At 59.4% G+C, this 22,165-nt stretch overlaps 2 protein-coding genes across 4 annotated transcripts in view; both read left to right on the forward strand.

Annotated features, from left to right (window-relative positions):
- CCDC183 (coiled-coil domain containing 183) overlaps nt 1-1,064 on the forward strand; it is an 8,964-nt gene extending 7,900 nt beyond the window's left edge. The window contains exon 14 of the mRNA XM_040631375.1: nt 643-1,064. Within this exon, the coding sequence (XP_040487309.1) occupies nt 643-761 (119 nt within the window). The 3' untranslated portion in view covers nt 762-1,064. The remainder of the gene's footprint in view (nt 1-642) is intronic.
- A 242-nt stretch (nt 1,065-1,306) lies between these two features.
- Nucleotides 1,307-22,165, forward strand: part of RABL6 (RAB, member RAS oncogene family like 6) — a 22,158-nt gene continuing 1,299 nt past the window's right edge. For 2 of the 3 annotated variants that reach the window (XM_040632222.1, XM_040632223.1), the window contains exons 1-13: nt 1,307-1,581; nt 8,096-8,230; nt 9,735-9,782; nt 12,136-12,188; nt 13,095-13,186; nt 15,244-15,384; nt 15,774-15,879; nt 17,384-17,487; nt 19,474-19,778; nt 19,969-20,119; nt 21,117-21,332; nt 21,403-21,640; nt 21,959-22,130. In XM_040632222.1, coding sequence (XP_040488156.1) covers nt 1,452-1,581; nt 8,096-8,230; nt 9,735-9,782; nt 12,136-12,188; nt 13,095-13,186; nt 15,244-15,384; nt 15,774-15,879; nt 17,384-17,487; nt 19,474-19,778; nt 19,969-20,119; nt 21,117-21,332; nt 21,403-21,640; nt 21,959-22,130 — 1,891 coding nt within the window. In that variant the 5' untranslated portion in view covers nt 1,307-1,451. The remainder of the gene's footprint in view (nt 1,582-8,095; nt 8,231-9,734; nt 9,783-12,135; nt 12,189-13,094; nt 13,187-15,243; nt 15,385-15,773; nt 15,880-17,383; nt 17,488-19,473; nt 19,779-19,968; nt 20,120-21,116; nt 21,333-21,402; nt 21,641-21,958; nt 22,131-22,165) is intronic. The other variant, XR_005835302.1, reaches the window with a different exon arrangement.

Consider the following 22,165-nt stretch of genomic DNA (forward strand, 5'->3'; position numbering starts at 1 on the left):
CGATACAGGGACAGAGAGGGTGTATCCCCTGTATGCATGGATTTTAATTTAAGAAAGTGATTTAGTGAGGACACGGAGAGGCTAATGCCATCGGAAGGAGAATTTACTACGTTTTCTGACATATGGGAGCATCACTGTCTTTGAGGAGTCAGAGAGGAGCAAGGGAACGGCCTAGGCCAGAGCCTTTCTTGGAGTTTTCGCGGAAGGGGGTGGTGGAGGACAGGGCAAACAGCTTCAGATGGGCTTTTTGAATAATTCCAGTGGGCTTGGGGTGTAGGGGCTGTTCCCAGTTGCCTGGTGCCTGGCCCTGGGTTGATTTGGGTGGGGGAATATTGGCTCGGTGTGAGAGTTTAATAAAGCAGGGGTTCGGGGGTGTGGTCTCTGGATGGGTTGGTTAGCAAGAGAGACCACTCCCAGCGGCCAGCCATCTGCCATCTCTAAGAATTGGCTAGCCCTGCGAGTGGCAGCCCCTCCCCGAGCATGCAAGGAAAATGCCAGAGCACCAGGAATAGAGAAAATAAGAAAAAGTAGCTAGTACCTGGCCCTGGGATGAATGTAGGCCAACAGACAGAATGGAAGCAAGCTCGCTGGAGCAGAGGGGCTGCAGGGCGCGGCTCCCCTCCTCCTCGCCCTCCTTTCTAGAAACCTTCCAGTTCGCAGACGTGGACCACAGCTACGTCCCCTCGCGGGCCGAGATCAAGCGGCAGGCCCAGCGGCTGATCGAGGGGCGGCTCAAGGTGGCCAAGAAGAAGAAGAAGTAACCCCGAGGAGGAGCCCCTGCCCCGCCCCCCAGCCCCCCGCTCCCCAGCCGGCGCTTTGTTACACAAATAAACATTTTTCCAGGACTGCAGGGGCACCGGGGGACAGGAGTCTCACACACGAACCCGGGGCCCGCGGAAGGGGGGGGTCACGTCGGGAAGTCGGCGGGAAAGTGGGATACTGGGTGTGGGCCCGGGGTTGAGGGGTGAGTTGGGGGGCAGGCCCAGCGAGGAAGCGGACGGGTGACAGGCCCGCTCCGAAGGCCCGGGGACAGCTCCGAAGGCTGGGCGGCCGACGTGGCTCCGCGCTCACCTCCGCCCGCATCCTGCCGCGCGTGCGCGCGTCCCCGCGCGGCCGCCAGGTCATGCCTCTCGCGGCGCTCCTTAGCGCCGAGTCCGCGTCCACTCGCGTCCCGCCGCGCATGCGCGCACCCTCTTGGCCCTCGCGGCACCCCGTAGCCGCGCGCCTCGTCGAGCCAGCGCCAAGATGGCGGTTCTGACAGGCGGAGGTTCGCCGCGCCGGGGGTCGCGGGGGCCGGAGCGGAACCGCCGCGACTGAGCCCCTGAGCCGCCCTCGAGGCAGGCGCCCGGCTGCCGGGACCCGGGACATGGTGCGATCCGCGCCGGGCCGCCGCCGCCGCCGCCGCCGCTGAGCTCGCGGGCCGCGCCAGGCTCGAACGTGGGAGCGGGAAGATGTTTTCCGCGCTCAAGAAGCTGGTGGGGTCGGAGCAGGCTCCGGGCCGCGACAAGAATATCCCCGCCGGGCTGCAGTCCATGAACCAGGCGCTGCAGAGGCGCTTCGCCAAAGGGGTGCAGTATAACAGTGAGTGCAAGCCGGGCGTGCAGGGTTCCTGCCAGGGGGACGTGGAAAGTGGGGTCCCAGGGCACGGGCGGAGGAGGACGCTCCCCCGCCGGCTCCGCAGGCCCGGGCCGCGGCGACTGGGACTTGGCAGAGACCAGGTCGCGTCCCGGACCCGGAAGCACTGGGGGCCCCGTCGCGCCCCAGGGCCTCGCGGTCTGCGGGTGGATGTGGCAGATCCTGATCGTCTCTGTTGGAGATGTGCTGAGCCCTTACCTGTGGCACGTACTCTAGGGGCGTTCACTTGGGGTCGGGAGTTGATGCCGGGCCGGAGACGAGGTCCTGGAGGACCCCAGGGCCGGAGGGTGGGCGCCTCGGCCCGTTGAGTTCCCCTGTGACCGGTGGTCATTCCCGAGGAATACTGGCACGTTTAGAAATCTGTGCGCTTAGTTTGCACGGTAAAATTAGTACAGGCGGTTCCTGGTGCGTTCTGCGGTGCCCTGATTGGCCCAGATAACCTCGTCTAAGAGTGATTCTTACATAACGTGGGGAGAGCTCTGTGGTCTGTGACGCTTGAAGGGGTGGTGGGGCTCCCCGTCAGTGAACCACGTGATAACCTGCCCAGGAGCTGTGAGATCCAGCTGGCCCTGGTGGTTTGAGCTTTGGGATTTTTCTTTGTAGACTTCGTATTCAGTTTGAAGGGAATATCACCTACGCCACATATTGCTGCCCCACCCCCTCCTTTTTTTAAGAAGCATTTGTAAGGGATATATTTGGAAAAGGCTCCAGAAGGCTCAAAGACGCTTACTTACTGTAGGAGACTTCTCTTCCCCTGAGGGAAGGAGGAGTTATTTTCAGAAGCCCGGAGAGCCCAAGACATTTCCAGTCCTGTTATAAATTATGTAAATTGCATAGCTTCTGGACGGTAACCATTCTCTTGACCTCTTTTAAGTTTTTCCATCTCGCTGTCCCTTTCCTAGCATTATTTAAAGGCTTTTTATGTTGTTCTCTGCTTTCAGATTGTTCCCTTTCATGTATTTTCATGTGTTGCTACAAGATTTTGGACTCCTCCCTACCCCTCCCTCTGCTACTTTAAGGGGAGCCTTCTGGTCTCTGTGGTGACCTATTTAGGCAGTAATGCACCATACTAAGAAACTAATTGGGAAGACTTCTGTGCAAGTTTAAAAGAGAGGTCGTTTTAGTTGTATTCAACTCACAATTTTGTATGTATTTTTTTCACATTTAGAAAAGAAAATGGTAAGTCGAAATACTCATTTGTACAAATCCATAGGCTCTGCATTTGACTTCCCTCATTTGCTTTTATTACTTACGGTATTATTTTAAACTTAATCCTAGTCCTGTGGAAATCAGAGCTAGAAACTGTAAACTGTGCACCTTCTGAAAAGCACTCCCTGAGAGGCACATTGCCTGGCCTTGGGTGGTTAGCGAAGGGGGGGGGGCACAGCAGAGTTGTTCCAGAGGAGTAAGCCCAGCCTCAGGTAGTTGGGGAACAGGTCATGATTCCCTAGGACTGCAGGAAAGGGGGTGAGATGGAGAGAAATTGCATTTAGAGGGAGGTTGTCTCTGTAGTTGAACAATATGCAACTTTGAAACTTTGTGATTTCCTTTATTTATTTTCCAAAATATCTTAGGGGAAACAAGTCAGCCATCTGATGACTATAGATTCAGGATTTTTATAGGCAAGAGCTGATGATGTCCAAGTGTAGATGTTATGCCTTACAGAACCTTGTCCTCTTGGGGCAGACAAGTCGTCTCCTTTTAAATTGCTCTGATAATGAGAAGTGGCTCAGGTCCCATGCAAGAGCCCCAGCATACACATCAAATTTAGAATCAAAACCTGAATGAGACAATGGACCATAATTATAGTTTGAAAGTTATTTGCATTCAAAGTGGAAGAAAGAATGTTACCTGACTTGGTCTATCCTTTCTACCATCACTGGACACAATTTCTGAGCCATTTGGTGAGGAAGCCTTAACTGGAGCACCTTCGCAAGTGAGGAAACGCCGGTCCTAGTGGAACTTGTCCGGAGTGCCCTTGCTCGGGCCTGTGTTCCTCACAGAGAAAGCCTCCAGACACTGGGACAGCCAGAGACCTGGCCAGGTGGATCTCAGCACTAGAATTTAAAAGTGGACACTCCATCAGTAAGAAACCTTCTGAAAGGTTTGATTTCAGGATAAGAGAGCTTTTCCAGGGTAAGAAGGAAATACCTTTAAGATTATATCAAGATTCTTTGAACAGACAAATTATGTTTGAAAAAGAACCAAAGAGAACCTCTAGGAATGAAAACATGGTGGTGAAAATTAAAAAGTCAGCAAACAGGTGAATCAGCATAATAACCAGACTAAAGAGAGAATTGGTGCTGGAAGAGAGATGTGCAGCCCGGAAATGAAGCAGATTCCAACACTCGCCTGATAGGATTTTCAGACAGTAGCCAGAATGGGGAAGAAGCAGTATTGGAGGGAATAAAGACAGGATTTTCCACAATTCACGAAACATGTGAAACTCCCAAGAAGTCCAGTGAGTTTTAAAAACACACATAGCTAAATACATCATTAGAAATTTTCAGAACATCGGGACGCCTGGGTGGCTCAGTTGGTTAAACGTCTGACTCATGATTTCGGCTCAGGTCGTGAGGTTAAGCCCCACACCAGGCTCGGTGCTCAGCGGGGAGTCTGCTTGAGATTCTCTGTGCCTCTCTCTGCACTGCCCCGCCCACCTCACTTGCGTGCGTGATCTCTCTAAAAGAAAGGAAGGAATGAAGGAACAAACAAAGTGCATTCGGAGAGCCAAGCATCACTCTGGCTGAGACGACATGGAAGGCGAGGGCGCTCACCTTGCTTCCTGCACTTGCTAGACTCTGGTGCCAGAACAGAGGAGGACAACACAAGATGCAGGTAACCATCCAGTCCCATCCAGGGGCACAGACCTAATAACCTAGTGAGAGGTCGGGAAATGAGCACTAGAAAATCATCAGAATATTAATAACAAATCATTGCATTGAGAGCAAGTAGGACTACCACAGGAATGCAAGGATTAACAGAAAATATATATTGTATGCTTTACCATGGATTAAAGGAGAGAAAGCATTGCAGTCTCAATAGGTACAAGCAAAGATCTGATGAAATTCAACACCCATTCGCGACTTACAGAAAATAAAAAGAGAAAACCCACTTCTTTTTTTAAGATTTTATTTTTAAGGGGTGCCTGGGTGGCTTAGTGGTTGGACATCTGCCTTCGGCTCAGGTCATGATCTCAGGGTCCTGGGATTGAGTCCCACATCAGGCTCCTTGCTCAGCTGGGAGCCTGCTTCTCCCTCTGCTTGTGCTTTCTCTCTCTGTCAAAAAAATAAGTAAAATATTTTTTTTAAAAGAAGATTTTATTTTTAAGTAATCTCCACACCCAGCATTGGGCTCAAACCCACAGCTCCAAAATCAAGAGTCACATGCTCCCCTGACAGAGCCAGCCAGGTGCCCAGAGAAAACCCACTTCTTAGCAAACTAGGAACAGAGGGAACTTCTTTTACCTGTCCAAGGGTATCTATGAAAACCTGTGTCTGTGTGTACTAATGAGACAGAGGAAGTGTTTCTTTGTAAATCTGAACAGGCGAGGACTCCCACTTTCATTAAGCTTTTCCATTGGTTTATGGAATTACTCCCAGCGGAAGGAAAAATAAATTAGAAGTGGAGGGGGGCAGATATATGCCCTTCTTCGGGGAAAAAATTAACATAAAATCAAAAATAGTTTTCCCTTCATTAGGATGCTTTTAGGTGTAGGAAGCTGACTCCTCCGGCTGCTTTACTATGGTGCCCGGCCCGTTTCTAGCAGTGTGATAGAGCTGGTAACCTGAGCAGCCCTTCCCCTAAAAACCATTTTAAACGTTTGAATAAAACATTTAGAAAAACATCAACAGGGGCGCCTGGGTGGCTCAGTCGTTAAGCATCTGCCTTCAGCTCAGGTCATGATTCCAGGGTCCTGGGATCGAGCCCCACATCAGGCTCCCTGCTCAGCAGAGAGCCTGCTTCTCCCTCTCCCACTCCCCTTGCTTGTGTTCCCTCTCTCGCTGTGTCTCTCTGTGTCAAATAAATAAAATCTTTAAAAAAGAAGAAAAACAAAGAAGGAAAGAAAGAAATCAACGCATCATTCAGTTCTTGAACTTAAATAAAGGTTGTACAGCTGTTCATTGCACTTTTCTCAAAAGCGAAGTGAGTGAATATTGGGAGGGAAGCCAGCTCTGAAGCTCCCTTCTCCCTGAGGGTGTCTGCCAGACCTGGGCTGGGTGGTAGGAAGAAAAATTGAACCCATTCTGGGAGGGGCGTCTCCCAGGGGATCCCTGCACAAGGCCAAGGGGGTGACCTCCAATTGGTTTTCCTTAAAAACATCGATGTGGCCCCAAAAATCTCAAGTGGAGAGTTTACATGAGGTCTTCCCGGGTTGTTAGTGCTCCGGACGACAGGCAGAAATACTAGAGATGCCTTCTGACGGATGTGGCTTCAACCCAGACCTCAAAGGGGCCCCCGAGCTGAAGTTCCAAGACACGACGAGCTGCCGGTAGATCAGGAGACACCCTGGCCTCTGAAGTTGTCGGGTTTCACAGAAATAAAGTCGGAGCACAGTCAGTAATCGCATAAGCACTTGGAGTGGGGGCAGATGGTAGCTACCCTGAGGGCGCTGAGCGTCTTGAGATGGATATAAACATCGAATCCGTATGGTGTGCGCCTGAAACTAACGTCATATGTCGACTCTACTTCAATGAAAAATAAAGTCAGTATGTATAACACGTTCAAAGAAATAAAGGTTTGAAAATACAAGCAGGAATTTGAAGACTATACAAAAGGGCCAAGTAGATTTGAAAAGGAACTTGCCTCTGGAAAGCTAAGACAAGGTAAGAAATGGCAACCGGGAAATAAGAACGTAACTCTGTAACCAGTAGCATCCCGAGAGTAACAAGACAGCGCGGTTCCTGGCCTGTTCTCAGGACGGTCTGGCGACTGGCGCTCTGGCTTTGTCCTGCCCTCTGCCTGGCTAGCAGTGTCCTGGGGACAGGAGCCTGCTGCTCTCTGGGGGTAAGCTGCACGTGGTCTGTCCCCCTCACCCTCACTGAACGAGGGACAGGGGCCCCAGTGTCTGGGGACCCCCCTAAACTGGCACACTTCCGGCAGGGTGTTCAGGCTCATGACCGGGACCCAGGACAGGCCCGGAGATGTGCTTACAGCACAGACACGCCCTGACCTTTCTCCCAGGTTCTCCTAGGTGTTTGGCTTCTGGCTGGAATCAAGTCTAGATTGCCCCGACCTTGAGGGCAGTGGCTTGTTGTGTGCTCTCTGGTGACATGATAAAGCTGGTGGAAGCAGAGCATCCCTGAGATCTGAGCGGAGCTGTTTTGAGTGAAGACCGACTAACATGTCCCGAGGACTAGAGCTGGGACTGGGGAGTCGTGGGGTGGCGTGAGGAGGCTGATGTGGTGACCTAGTCTCACAGGAGAGCTAGTGAGTGTTCAAGAACAGAGGGGCCTTATAACAAGAAAGGGTGCAAGAAGGGCAAAGCCGGGTGGCCAGGGGATCCAGACCAGGGCTCTAGGGCAGCTCCCCGGTGTCCTCACCCAGCCTTGAAGCGTGAAGCACCATCCCCCATGCACACAGCTGCCCAGGCGCCTGCCCTGGGTCCAGGAGCATGGTAGGCCCCTCCCACAGGCTGCCTATCTGCACATCTTCTCAAGCCAGAACCTTCCCCGGGGGTGCAGTCCATCACCATGGCCGTCAGCTTTGCTCCCATTCTCGCCCCTGCCCCCTAGCTCTGCATGGTGTTCCTGACCGCTCTTCTTCATCTTTCTAGAACAAACCAGACCATGGCACTCTTACACTGAATGCCGTGCCATCTCTCAGAGGCGGCCAGAAGCCCATACTCCTTCGCGGTGCTGCGGGATTTGGCCCCCGCCTGCCCAGAGTCTGCGCACTTGGCTGCCTGTGGCTTGTTCGCCCCTGCGTGTGCACACTCAGCTCACAGGCCACTCCGTAAATACGTGTGCAGCAAGTGAAACAGAACCCTGGCTTTGTGTTCTAACCCCACGTGTGGCCTTGAAAATGGTGGTGCTCTGCAACATTGTGTGCTAAAAATACCAGGGCTATGAAAAAGTAGGTTAAGAGCAAGCTACGGAAGTCTAGAGAGCTGCCTAAGGAGAATGTCAGCCGCCCCCCAACCCTGGTCCTGTGAGTCAGGGGTCCCCAGGATGTCCAGCTCTAGGGGAGACCACTGTCTTGCAGGTGCAAAGTCTGAGGGGGCTATAACTCCATTAACCCCAGGGGGAAGTGCCTTTGGGGCCCTCATCTGTGGAACAGGGAGGGAGAGCCCCGTCGGGGTCTCCCAGCGGCCCACCCCGGCCCTCGGCTCTTCCCTGCTCGCCCCCCGTACAGGCCGTGCTCCGTGGCAGCAGGCGTGTGCAGCGTGCGGACCGTCACCGGTGGGGTTCGAGGTTGTCGCTTGTTTGACTTGCTTCCCTGATGTGTCCTTTCCCCCCAGTGAAGATAGTGATCCGAGGGGACAGGAACACGGGCAAGACCGCGCTGTGGCACCGGCTGCAGGGCAAGAAGTTTGTGGAGGAGTACATCCCCACGCAGGAGATCCAGGTCACCAGCATCCATTGGAACTACAAAAGTGAGGGCAGGGCGTGGGCGCGGGCACGGGCGGGTGAGAGGTGGGGCTGGAGTGCAGGCGGGTGCCCTTGTGTGCTGCAGGCTTTCCTGGGTCCTCCCGAGGCGTGCTTCCTCTGAGACCCTTCCCCAGCTTCCCCAGCTGTGGGGCCGTCACGGACACCCTGCAGACCTGAGGGAGCCTGCTTGAGCTCCGAGGCGCTGTCATGGGGGCGCTCACTAGAGCTGCTCCTGGGTTGCCCAGAAATCGCCTCTCCCCACGGACCCTGCTGCAGAGAAACAGACCAGGCCGTGGTGGGGGCTCCGTGTAGGGAGCTGTGTCAAAGACCCACCCTCAATTCTAGAGACCCAAAGGGCAAAAAGTTCCAGGTTTAACACGGGAGACATCTGGGGGAGCTGGTAGGCTGATGCTCCCTGCTGCCACCGGCACTGGGCCCACATGTGCTCCACCAGCAGGAGGGACCCTGCAGTTCCTTTGAACCCCAGTGCTTTCCCTCTGCAGGATCGCTTGGTGGACAGAACATACCTCACCTTGCAGCCCCACGGGCAGCAGACAGTCGCTCTGCATGTTCAGAAACCATGAAGGCAAAAGTCCTTTGAACCATTTCAAACATTCCTTTTTACTGACCAAAAAAAATGTAGTTGTGAACAGGACACGTGGGGCCTGTAGAAGTTGCAGCTCCCACTGAGTGATGGCCCGGCCACATCCTAGGACAGCTGCATGGCCCGGCGTCACCCCAGCTCATGAGCTGGGGCTGACGGAGCCTTAAGGCAGCAGCCGTGGCACCCCTTCCCAGTTGGGGCGAAGCTGGTAGTGGCAGCGTGCTCTTGTGCCCCTCAGCTTGGGGGCAGGTGCAGGGCAGTTCCCACCTTTCCCCTGCCCCCTCAGAATCATGGGGATGGAGGGGTGAGCCCACTGTCCTTGCACTTGGGCCACTACCAGGAGACATGGCACAGGCCCTGGGCCAAGACGGACCATTCATAGGGTCCGCTCCCTGGATCCTGGCACCCTTCCCAGGCAGAGAACCACCAAGGAGGGGCTAAGAGTCTCCTCTTTGTGCAGAACAAACAGAGCACGGAAAGCCAGCTAGTTCTGAGAGAGCCAGGTGCCCTGACGGCCTGTGTGGGGCCTGCCGCCTGGCAGGGGCCTGGGCCAGCCGACTCCACCAAAGGCTTTGGGAGAAGCTCAATGTTGGGTGGCCGATTGGAGAGGGCCGATGGTCCATGGAACAAAGTTGAGGCTGGTCGCTGATAAGAGTGAGGCCCATTGAGGCCTGCCCCTGCCCCCAGAGCCCACTCCCCAGGTGCACCTACAGAGGGGACCCTGGCTGTGTGGACCTGGCTGGGGACAAGGCCACCTCAGGGACACCTGCAGGAAATGGGGAGCATGTCAGCTGAGGATGGGCCAGGGTCGTTCAGTGTAGCCTGAGCAGAAGCCTGAAACAGCGAGGAGCCTTGCTGGTCGAAGGTCATGTTGGACACTAATCTTCGTGTCTTCCCCATTTTAGCCACTGATGATATCGTGAAAGTTGAAGTCTGGGACGTGGTTGACAAAGGTAAGTCATGTCTTTTCCTCTTGAGTACTTTCTCCCGATGCTTCATTCCTTCTGTGAATGGAAGCCCTCCTTGCCCCGCCCCCCACAGCCGCTTCTTTGGCGCATCCTTGTGTGGCTCACGTGCTGGCGTCTCAGGCCTTCGGGTCTCTGCCTTCTCAGCAGACCCAGTATGGATGCAGAGCGTGCGAGCAGCCCAGAGCCGTAGCAGGTCTGGGCCTTAGACCAGCTACCTCCTGCATCAGGGGCGGATGGGACGGGACGCACAGCAGCGACCCGTCAGCACCGCAGCCGTTGCTATTTAAATGCGTGTTTCACCCACTGAGGCAGCACACAGCAGTGGGGGGTGAACGTGGGCGGCAGAGCTGGGGAGGCTCCAAACCCAGAGGCCCGCGTGGGGCTGTTCCACGAGCCCTCCTTGCAGCGCCGCCAGTGCCATGTCCCCACGCCCAGGCTGAGGACCAGTTTGTTGGCTTCCGAAGCTGTCACCCCTTGGGGGCACGTGCCTACCCGACTGCTCTGCACGGGTACCGCCGACTGTGGTGTCTGCACTCACAGGAAAGTGCTCAGGGCCCCAAACCTCCGGGGCCGTACCCATGTGCGCCTGGCAGGGAGGGGCAGACGTGTCCCCCTTCAGCACCCTCTTACCTCCTTCTCACTCTCAGGCCTTGAGCCGTTGTTCCTCCCTGGTGCCAAGGCCCTGTGTAGCCTGTGTGCTACTGAGCGTGCTCTGACCTCTAACCTCTGACCTGGGAGGCTTGCCGTAGCTGCACGCATCCTCCAGTGAGAAAGGAGACTGTAGTTTCTTGTGCAGACGGTGCCCACCCCTCTCCCTTCACTGTGTTCTTAGGAGGTGGGTTAGGTTCCCGGGACTGATTCAGCTGGTACAGGACAGCCCGAGGGCAAGCAGGAGAATCAAGCAGGAGCCTGCCGGGATGCCTTCAACCCTCGCGGGCCTGTATGGGCCTCGTGCTTCCAGATCTGGCCCCGCAGCGTGTCTGTGCACGCCTTTGGAAGGCACCCTGTGCAGCCTGGTTACTCTTGTGGATTTGAGGGGAAGCTTCCGTGCCCCGGGGGCTCCCCTCCTGGAGCACCGCCCACACCCTTCCTGACCGCAGCTCCATCGATTTGGGGTGGGAGGCACGTTTCCAGAGTGGAGTCCATACCTGGGGGACAGGGCCCTTCCGGTCAGCACGTGATGTCGTCACTGGTGGGAACTGCCCTGTGGTGCAGAGATACGCCACATGCAGGGACAGCTGAGACAGGGATCCCTTGGCCTGGCTGTTCCCCGTGTCCCCCTGAGGTGCGGAGAGGGCCGGGGGCAGGGCGGCACCTCAGGGGAAGGTCCTAGGCTTGTGTGTAAGCACACGGCCTCCCCGCAGCTCCGCGCTGCCTGGTCCCCTTGGGTGAGAAGGAAAAGCCCCCTCTCCACCGCTGTAGCTGCTTGCCTGTTGGACAGGGTCTGAATGCCACGCACAACAGCAGAGGGCATTAAGTTGAGGTGTTGGTGGCAGCTGAGGCCAAGATCCTGGTGGAGAGCAGGAGAGGCGACACAGAGGCGAGGCCCGGCGAGTCTTGGGGCAGGGCCCAGAAACTGCTTGTTGAGGCTCCCCAAGAAGACAGGGTCCTGGGGAGCAACCTCACATCCCCCAGGCAGCGGTAGCTCCCTGAGACTGTGGGTGGTGCCGGAGGCACCATGTGGCCAGCTTCTGCTGACCTGGGACGGCCCCAGAGGTGGTGAGAGGGTCAGAGAGAAGCTGTGGAAACAGGCAGCGGTAGGTTTTTTAATAAACGAACCCAGGTGTTGGGGAGAGGGGAGGGCTTTCTTAGTTTGCCCAGGCCGTTCCTCAGACTGAGGGACCTGGAGTTCCCGGGGTGACAACAGTCCTTCCTCCTCCCGTAGGATATCTCAGAGCCAAAGGGGAGGGAACGCAGATGGTTTGGGGCTCCTTAGTACTCTGGCTCCGCACGCTGCTCAGGGCTGAAGCCCAGCCTGGGGAGCCTTCATGGCCTCAAAGGCAGCACTGAGAGACAGGGCTGGGCTAGCCTGTGCCAGCTGTCAGTCCGGGAAGGAAGTGCCCGAGTTTGCTGAGCCCTGCCGGGCACTTTCCAGTTTAGCCAAATGGCTGGAGCCCATCAGGGCCTCTCTCCTGGCCAGGCCAGGGCAGCTACAGCTGCAGGGAGGTCTCGGTGGGGTTGCTCCAGTGCCAGCTGCGGGGGCCATGGCTCCCTGGGGCTCCTAGTTAGATAAGTATGGCGCCTGCCGGAGGTGGGGGCTGGGTGTGGGGGTGGGACGTGGGGTGTTCCTCCCTAGGGCCACAATTCCCCCCGTAACTGTCATCTGTCTTCTAACAAGGGAAGTGCAGGCGGCGAGGTGATGGCTTGAAGGTGGAGAACGACCCCCAGGAGGTGGGTAAGCCGTGTCCCCCCGTAGGGCCCACCGTTGCAGGTGGAGGTTGGGACCCTCCCCGGGACTCCAGTTGGACCAGCCGGCCCCCCTCCTCATGGGACCCTGTGTGTCCACGGGTGTATTTTGGGATGGCCGGGCTTGCCTGAGCTGCTCTCGGTGACACCTGCCAGGCCCGGGATGAGTTTCACCTAAGAGGTATTTAGGTGCACTGGCCGAATTCTGTGGCCCCAGGCACACACGGGCACGAGTGTGGCTCTGAATGGGCTCTCCCAGTGCTACCACCCTTGACACAAAGAAGTCAGGGGCTGACGGCCACCCCTTCCATTCCAGGGAAGCTTTCCGGTTGTTTTCCAAGGATTCTGCTTTCTGTCCTCCTGCCCATAGATGGCCTCAGGGTGATGGGCAGCCTCCTTGCTCCCCTTTAGGGCAGGAAAGTTGGGTGACTGCCTGGTCCAGGTCTGTCTGGCCCTTTGTGGGACACTCTGCTACTGCCCCCCACACTGCAGCCACACCCGTCTGTGTGCTCTAGAAGGTTCTCTGCCAGCATCTTCCTCAGGTCTGGAATGCACACCTTGCAGTGGGCTGCCGGCTGCTCCGGCGCTCTTGTCCCTCTGAGTGCTAGAAGGTTCCCGAGGCTCACGAGGAGGGTGCTCTTGACTAGTGGAGAAGGCCCTAAATCAGGCGGAATTGATGTGGCCCCAGAGCCTGAGCCGTTTACTACTAGACCCTTTTAGGTGAAGTTTTCTGACCCCCGTTCTTGATAATCTCCTTTACATATTTTTTTCCAAAATGAAAATAGCTGTTACCTTTCAGACTGTGCTTTTCAGCCATCCCAGGAGACAGAGCTCACAGCTGTGGGAGCCTGCCCCGAGCACCGTCTCATGCCGGTTGTGTCCTGTCCCTAGGCAGAGTCTGAGATGGCCCTGGACGCCGAGTTCCTGGACGTGTACAAGAACTGTAATGGGGTGGTCATGATGTTCGACATCACCAAGCAGTGGTAAGGGGGCGCCGGCTGGAAATAGTCCTCGAGGCTCCTAGTCCCGCGCCACCTGGAGGGCCACCGCTGCAGTCCAGCAGGCCGTGCTGACACCAGCAGTTCAGCCCCATGGAAGCCGTGCCTGGCCGTCTCCAGGCGTGTCCATGAGCACAGATGGGGAACGTGTGGAGTGCGGGCTGGAGTGGGACAGCACAGTGCGGGGGGCATACCTTTCACAGCCCCGTAGCCCTTCCTGGAAGTACCCTGCACCATACGGCAGAATCAAGTGGCCATTTGTTTGGGGTTCCCTAAGACACCGCTGACATCCTTTGACTCACTAAGGGGAGCAAAAGACTACAGAGCAAGGTAGAGGGGTGAGCGTGGGGGCGGCCCGGTGCCAGCTCCCAAGGGGCCCCTCCTCATGGAGTCACATGGGCAACATGACACATGTGAAGTGTCTGCCAGGGCAGATGGGGACCCTCGATTCCCCAGGCCTGCCTGGTGCCAGCGTTCCCGCCCCCCTGGTGACTGTTGGCAGAGAACACGAGGAGCCCCAGCTCCGACAGCCGCCCAGGGCCAGCCATCCGCAGGCCTTTCCAGGAACGACGGCCTCGGGCCTGCCCTGTAGGTGCTGTTCGGCACACCTCGGGAGAGGAGTCTTGCAAGATGCCAAGGGAGGAACTGACAGCAGCCTTTGTAGAAATGGCTGGTGGGGCCTTCGCTTCACTTTCAGTGTTTTTAAATTTGTCGTATGATTCTTGCATATGGAGTCCACGTTCACTGTAGCAAACTCGATCCTGCCGTCAGACGCTGGCGCTGGGGTCATTGGTGGGGTCCAGCCAGGTTTCCCCCAGGGCATTCCACACACACAGTTATGTCTGCAGAGCTCTGGGGTCTTACTACCAGATCTGTGTGGGTGCTGCTTTGATCTGACAATACGTTCACGCACAGGAGTGAACTCCCATCGTGGACCACCCGCTAGTACGTGCACGAGGGGCCCCGGGTGCAGCAGGCGGCGCATGGGAAATGTGCCGAGCAGGGTGGCGCGGCCCTCGTGGTGCAGACGCACCCGTGCGAGAGTGAGCTGCACTGCTCCCCTGGGGTGAACACCGGGGGAGACCCGCGTTTCTCCTGTATGAGCCACAGTGGTCCCTTCTGCCCGGGGCATTAGAGGTGGCTTTCCCTGCATGGAATCTGCTATGGACACTGTTAGTGGCCACCCTGCTTCGGGCAGGCCCTTGGCGTCACTGAAGCCCTGTAGCCTTTGCTGAAAGGCCGGAGGCCCCCCCAGGGGGAGGGGCCGTGGGGGGCCAGCTGGGTGGCACGCCTGGGCTGCAGGGAGGAGCGGCTGGTGTCCTCGGTGCAGGCTGGTCTGCCCGCTGTTGCTCAGATGCTGGGCTGGTTCTTAGAGGCCACGACCAGCAGCACGCTCCGTGCGGGGGGTGCCACTCTGCCTAGATGCTTGTGTGGCCACGGAAAACGGCTCCACTGACCCCTCGTGGGTCAGCTGGCACTGGCAGTAGACGGCGTGGACCAGAATAAGGCCCGAGGGCACTGGGCGCTGCGGGGCGGAGGGAATGCTAGAGACAGGGCCGCAGGGCAGGACGCCCCCCCACCCCCGCAGGAGGGCAGACACCCCGGCCCTTTGGTAACCGTCCCAGTGAGTGTGTGGAAGTCATGAAGTCCAGTTTGTCGCACGCGCGTGCGTGTCTGCAGTTCCCACGGGCAGTCCCCGCGTCGGAGGCACGTTACTTCCCTCGCACACCATCTGGGAGCAGCAGCCATGGGCCTCGGGCCTGGAGAGCAAGGCCGTGAGACAGCAGAAGCGACCCCTCGGGGAGCCCCGCGGGCTGCAGCCGTGCCCCACAGAGAGCGTGCGAAGACACCTTGCCAGAGGGACCCCCCAGGAAGGGAACTGGAGAGAAAACAGCAGAAGCAAGGGCTGTTCTATGGGGTGTGGGCACTCGGCTCTCGTGCTCTGCGTGTGCGGGGTCCTGGGCCCGGGACACGTGATGTGGGGGGCTGGAGGGTCTTGAGGTCGACACTAAGGGGGTCTCTCCTCACCTGTGCCTCCAAAGGACCTTCAACTACATCCTACGGGAGCTTCCCAAGGTGCCGACCCACGTGCCAGTGTGCGTGCTGGGGAACTACCGTGACATGGGCGAGCACCGAGTCATCCTGCCCGACGACGTGCGCGACTTCATCGACAACCTGGACAGGTGGGTGGGGCAGCCCATGCTGAGGATTCGGCCCTGCCCGCTGCGCTCTGGCAGTCCCCAGGCCGGGAGCCGTGCTGTGGGCAGTGAGTGGCTGGCAGGGGGACCTGGGACTGAGGACGGAGAACCAAGGGCTGGCAGCTGGCTCCCTGGCACCCAGCAGGTCTGCGGGGGGGGGGGGGGTGGCTGATGGAGCGAGGCCCCCACCTCAGGGCACGAGCCCAGGCTGGGTGTCGCCTGCTGGGCCCTCTGCTGTGGGCCCTGGGACCGTGGGGGTGCCCTGGCATCAAGGGCATCTTGGCCCAGGTGTGGCCCTTGGCCCTGAGGGGCTGTGCCCTGCTGCCCCCACGAACCCCCTCACCCTCCGGAGCCATCGTTCTTTTTGCAAACAGGCCTCCAGGCTCCTCCTACTTCCGCTATGCCGAGTCCTCCATGAAGAACAGTTTTGGCCTAAAGTACCTTCACAAATTCTTCAATATCCCGTTTCTGCAGCTTCAGGTGAGCCCGCCTGCAGGGTAGAGCGGGCGGCACTGGGTTCTCCAGGGGCCACGCCGGTGCAGGGACAAGACCACCGCCAGGACTTAGTGTGCTGGTGCTGGTGCTGGTGGTCATGGGAGGGACCCTCCATCCCCTCCCCTCCTCTGCTGGGCTAGCCTGAGACCCAGGCCTTTCTAGAACGTTCACAGAACGTTCACAGCTGCAGGAGAACACAGGCATCCTTCAGATGCCGCTCTCAGGCCGTTTCTGACCCACGGCAGGAACTGGAGGCGTAGACGAGTGGGTGCCTCCGGCCCGCGCTGACTCCTGCTGTGGTGCCCTTGTGCTGGTCCCGCTTCCCCGTGGGAGCGCGCTTGGCCGCCCTCCGGTGTGGGGCTGCAGGGAGAGCCCCCCAGCTCCCACCACCTCCCACCGTGGGAGCGCGGAGGCTGGTTGGCAAGCTGCTGCGCCCAGGGAGCACGCCTGCTCTGTCTCTCCTGATAAACTTAGGAGCGATTTTAGGCTCTCCGGAGGGTACAGAGGTGGGGCCGAGGGCTCCTGCACCCCTTGCTCCGTGTCCCCCGATGCCAGCCTCCCAGGTTGCCACAGTGCTTCTCTCTAACCACAGAAGCAGCATGGGTGTGCTGACTGGCGCGCAGCGGTCCCCGGGTGTCCCTCTCGGGCCCGGCCCCGCCACACCTGGAACGCTGCACTGAGCCTGCTCTGGACTCTCAGAGGCTCCCGGAGCCCCGTCCAGGGCCTGCCCGACGGAAGGCCAGGTTCTGGGCTCTCGGGGGGAAGACCACAGACGTGACTGCCTTTCTCGTCCCATAGCGGGGGCGTGCAACACCCTGTCAGCGGGATGTCTGCAGCCAGGTGGCTGCCATTCTTTCTCCAGACTGTGGGCCTGCTCGGGACAGCGGTGGTCTTTCCTCTCCTGGCTTTTTCTCTTTGGAGGGAAACGAGGGCCCCGCAGACAGGGTGCTCAGTGGTGGTTTCAGTTGGAGGGAAGGCTGGTATGGGCAGAGTCCTCAGCGGCGCCAGCTGTCCCTGCACCCACTCTTTCACTCGGGACCCTGTGTATTGCATGTGTCCCTCGTACAGATCTCTGTAGCTTCCCGTCCACGTGTGACATGCACACAGATCCCAAGGGAAACACCCCGTGTTTCCTGTACCTGGCTGTCAGCGTCGCATGTCCCTGGAGGAAGCAGAATGTTCTGTAGGTCACAGCTGTGGGTGATGCACGTGGAAGGGCCGAGTTCCGGCCCCGAGGTGGCATGTGCCAGAGCTCGGAGTGTGGAAGGACACAGCAGGAAGCCTGGTGTTAGATGTGTCGGAGCTGCTTCTGCTTCGGGGGGCACCGTGTGCGGACAGGGCACCGTCTGTCTGGGTGTTGTTCATGTCATTGACCCTGTCCTCGAAGCCACACTGAGCTGCTCGGATGTCCTGCTAGTTGCTGTGTCATCCATCAAGGGCTGGCCAAGTGGGGACACAAGGCTGAAGGGGTCTCTGCTTCCTCCTCTAGAGAGAAACGCTGCTCCGGCAGCTGGAGACGAACCAGCTGGACGTGGACGCCACGCTGGAGGAGCTGTCGGTGCAGCAGGAGACCGAGGACCAGAACTACGACATGTACGTCCGCCCAGGGGCTGCCCTCGGAGGTTAGCCCTGCAGGCAGGCTCTGTGGGGGGGCCGACACGTGCCCCCTGAGGGCCAGCCTCCCTCCAGATGCCTCGAGCTTAGGTCTGTGCCCAGCCAGACAGCAGCGCGGAGTGCCTCCCTCCTGGGTAGCGTGAGTGGGTCGTATCCCTACGAAAAACCCGAGTCCTTTCAGTCTCAGATATGGCAGTGGGCAGGGCCCGGAGTGCAGGCGGGAGAGTGGCCCTCCCTGTGAGGTCAGCCCTGCAGGCCTTCCTGTTCCCTGTAGCAGGCAGCTTTAGGACTAACACCCAGTAGAGTACGTGCTTGTCCAGAACAGGCGGCTTGAACTGGACGTGGCGCCCCCCCTCCCCTGGGGGAGCAGATAGGTGGCCCCTCCAGGCTCTCCTTGGGGCCCACTCAGCACACTGGGGCCGGGCCTTTGTTCAACTGACCTGACCAGAACTCGGGGCCCCAAGCTGATGGGCGTGACCTGGGCCCAGCTGACTGCCTGGTACCAGAGGTGGTCGCTGTGCCGGGTACCACTGACCCAGGACAAGTGTCCACCCAAGGCCCTGCGGGACTGCTGCCCTCATCTTTTCTGGCTCAGGCTGCCTCGGTTTGGAGCTCAGTCTACCGGATTGACACCGCTGTAGAGTAGGTCTTCAGAGAGCTCCCTGACCTTGGAAGGGGCTTGTGGTGCTGAAGAGCGGGGTTAGGAATGGAACCTTCTGGTCCTTGGTAGCAGAGGGAAGGAGGCTCCTGGCTGCACATGTGCACTGCCGGCGACATGGCTGCGTGGGTGGCGAGCAGCACTTGGGCAGGCCCGGCCACCACCAGCCCGGGGGCTCTTGTGTCCACCCTCCACAGCTCCTAGGAGAGGCACTCACTCTTTCAGCAAGGTGTGACCCTGAACTACCCCTAAACACTGGTGCTTCTGTTTTGTTTGGTTCCCACAGAAGGCACCCAGATGTCACAGCTGGGGGGGTGGGTAGGCTGCTTCCCAGCCTGTGCTTATGTCCTGGGCGTGCTGGCTCCTCCAGCAGGTGTCTGTCCCCACAGGGACTCACAGACAGGCCTTTGGGTCTCCCCAGAGCCAGATCCGTGTGTTGGTCCTGGAACTAGCTAGAGTGGCTCTGGGGGGTGAGTTTTCATGCACTTCGGCTGCTTGGCCGGCCCCAGAGGGAGCCCCACTGTGGTGAGCAGCTGGCCTTGCTGTGGAACCCATCCCGGGGTTGACTGGCTTCTGTAAGCCACTCTGGCCCAGACCGTGGGGAGCCGGCATTATCCAGCACGTCGCCCCCTGGGGAGATGGCAGCCAGAGCCTCCTGCGCACATGCGTCCTGTGGCCGGGCCCGGGGCCAGGCTGCCAGAGGAGGGCAGCGCCGTTGGGGGCTGGGCACCGATGTCTCTGTGACCTGTCGTAGAACACGTGGGATAGGCCGAAGACTTGGGTCTGGGTTCCACCTGGCCTGCCCATTCTTCTTACTCCACCCCTAAATCCTGGCTTGGAGGTGCAAGTGGCCAGCCCACACACCCTTGTCGGTCCACAGGGAGCCCAGCCAGTGCACGGGGCAGCTCCTGCTTGTCCACCTTCTGTCAGAAAGCCTGCCTCAGAAGAAGAAGGCGTTGCCGCAGGCTGGTGGCACCCCCGGCCTCAGCCCGTGAACAGTGGGGCTTATCACTGAGGTTCCGTTGATTTGGAGCCCCTGTTTGGGCTGCTTCCTATCTTGGGGGTTTGGGGCCCTCCCTGTAGCAGGTCTCGTGCCTGTTGGTGGCCGGAGAGCACGGGTGTGGGCGAGGAGCTGCCGAGCCTGCCTGCTGGCACTCACCAGCCCCTTCCCTGGCGGAATGTTCTACTGGATGCTAGGGCGTGAGGGCCGATGAGCCCGAGGGCCAGGACACTGCTGTCACCCTCATCTCAGAGGAAGAGACTTAGGGGAAGGCAGATTGCTCACCGCCTGCTCTGTATCCCCCCAGCTTCCTCGAGATGATGGAGGCACGCAGCCGTGGCCATGCGTCCCCATTGGCAGCCAACGGGCAGAGCCCATCCTCAGGCTCCCAGTCTCCAGTGGTGCCTCCCAGCGCTGTGTCCACAGGGAGCTCTAGCCCCAGCACGCCCCAGCCAGCCCCACAGCTGCCCCTCCACACCCCCTCGGCCTGCCCCTGTCCCCCACCCCCCACGGAGGCCCCACTGCCCCCTGCAGCCCCTGCCCCGCGGCGCGGCATCATCTCGAGGCTGTTCGGGAGCTCGCCAGCTGCCGAGGCAGCCCCTTCGCCCCCAGGTGAGCCCTGGGAGCAGCTCGAGGAGGTGGGTGCGGGTGGCCCAAGTGGTGGCACACTGGCCCCATGAGCCTGCAAACCAGGACCGGGTCATCCTCCTGGGCCCCACAGCCCAGTCACATGGGTACGGCCTGGGACAGGCCCAGCAGGGGCGGCCGCTGGACAAGTGGGAATGGCCTCTCCTGTCCACAGAGCCAGGCCCAGCTGCAGAGGCCCCACCCCAAGTCCAGAACGTGGAGGATTTCGTTCCCGAAGAAGGCCTTGACCGCGGCTTCCTGGATGACACAGCCCCCCACAAGGATGAGAAGAACATTGGAACCAAGGTCCTGCAAGACAGTGACAGGTAAGGGCAGAGGCCAGGCGGGCCCTCAGTCTTTTCCCAGCCTCCCCCAGCCCCGGGTGAGACGAGAGGACGGGCCCCACCGCTTCAGCAGCATCTCAGAGGGGAAGGCTCCATGAAGCCCCGCACTCTAGGAAGAAGCCTGCTCAGACAGCCCTCAGGCCGCTACATTGCTGACCATGGACCGGGCCTCAGGGTCCGTGAGCCCCCTGCCCACAGCGAGGGAGCCAGGGGAGCGAGGCTGGCCTCACCCTGCATGTTGCTGCCCATGACCCACCATCAGCACGTTCTTGGACTGAAACCCTTGAGAGCGTGGGCACTAGCAGGAGAAGCCCCGGGGCAGAGAGCAGCCACCAGGGCCTCCCCGTGACGTGGGGCAGACAGAGCAGTGCAAGCCCAGCCCCCCGCCCCTGCTGCCCACCCCTCACCATCGGCTCCAGGGTCTCTCCTGCGCACGCTCCCCTGCACTGCACTGAACCCAGGTCAGACCCGCTAGTCCCCAGCATCCCTGCGTCCCTCCAGATATGCAGAGGAACAGAACGGAGCCAGCCCCAGGCTCCTCCCCCAGTACCAGAAACAGCCCCAGCCCGTCCACGCCCACGGCCTGCACCCCACCTTCATGTAGGGGAGCACCCATTTCAGTCACCAACAGAGCAGGCCCCACGTGGCTTCCTGCTGCGTGCCGGCATCTCCACACCTCTCCTCGGCCCCCACCTCTCACCCCTCCCCGGCCCGCGCCACTTCTGCCATACACACCAGTGGGTTCCTTTGCAGAGGGGCCCCCAAGACCTAGACCACCCTTGCAGCAGGTCCCCTGCTGTCTGTCCTCCCATGAATGTTGAGTGCCAAGGGTAGGCCAGCCCCTCGGCCAGTGCCCACACTGTGCACAGAGAGGACAGCCAGTACCTGTGGGGGCCAGGGGTCTGGAGCTCAGGGTGGGAAGCTGGGCTCTCTACCTCCCTGGTGACCTCCCACCGCCCTGCCCCTCCCTCCTCTGCAGCGACGGGGAGGCCCCAGGCGGGAACCCGCTGGTGGCAGGTTTCCAGGATGACGTGGACGTGGAAGACAAGCCGCCCAGCAGGCCCCTACGGCCTCCGGGCCCCCTACCCAAGGAAAACATCGCCTCTTCCAGTGCGGAGGAAGCAGAGGGGCTGGCAGCATACCCCACAGCCACTGTCCTGGTCCCCCAGAAGTGCTCTGAACCAGAGAACAAACGGTATGTGGACGGGAGCCACCCCAGGGGTGGGGGCAGCCAGGAGCCCCCTGACCCCTTCCTTGTCCCAAAGGCCCTCCACAAAGGCTGCGAGGCTGCACAGGGGTGCAGCTCCCAGGGCGGTGGAGCCCCGCCGGCCAGGCGCCCGCAAGTCCCCCACCGAGGACCCCTCTGGAGGGCGTGAAGAGGGGAAGGACGAGCAGGGAGCGTCATCAGAGAGTGATCCTGAGGGGCCCATCGCCGCCCAGATGCTGTCTTTCGTCATGGATGACCCCGACTTCGAGAGCGACTCAGACCCTCAGCGGAGAGTGGTGAGGAGGGGACTTGGCGCCCAGTCAGCCTGGAAGCCCTGGGGATGGTCCCAGGCGGGAATGGCAGGAAGGAGAAAGCGCCAGGCGACATTGTTCTGGGGCAGGAGCCTCAGATAGGCGTGTGACCCCAGGGAGGGGCTGCAGCATCCCAGCTCCCACCTTGGACCCTGCAGGCCACCATGACTCCAGGTTGGGTGTCAGGGTCTTTCAAGGTAACTTGTCACCTACCGAGAAATGCAGGAGCCTTCCCACGGGGGTCACATGACGGAGGGCGCTGGGGAGGACGCTGGCCACCCAACCCGTGTGCTCCTTCTCCAGGATGAGTTCCCAGTGCGAGAGGACCTCTCTGATGAGACAGACGAGGATGCCAGTCCTGCCCAGCCGCCCCCACCCCCCAAGCCTCCCATGTCCTCCTTCAGACTGAAGAATGACTCGGACCTCTTCGGGTTGGGACTGGCAGAAACGGGCCGCAAGGAGATCAGCGATGAAGGTAGTTCCGGGGCCCAGGTGGGTTGGGGGGGGGGG

Source organism: Ursus maritimus, unplaced genomic scaffold (assembly GCF_017311325.1).
Source record: "Ursus maritimus isolate PB19 unplaced genomic scaffold, ASM1731132v1 scaffold_17, whole genome shotgun sequence".
Taxonomy (NCBI): Eukaryota; Metazoa; Chordata; class Mammalia; order Carnivora; family Ursidae; genus Ursus; species Ursus maritimus.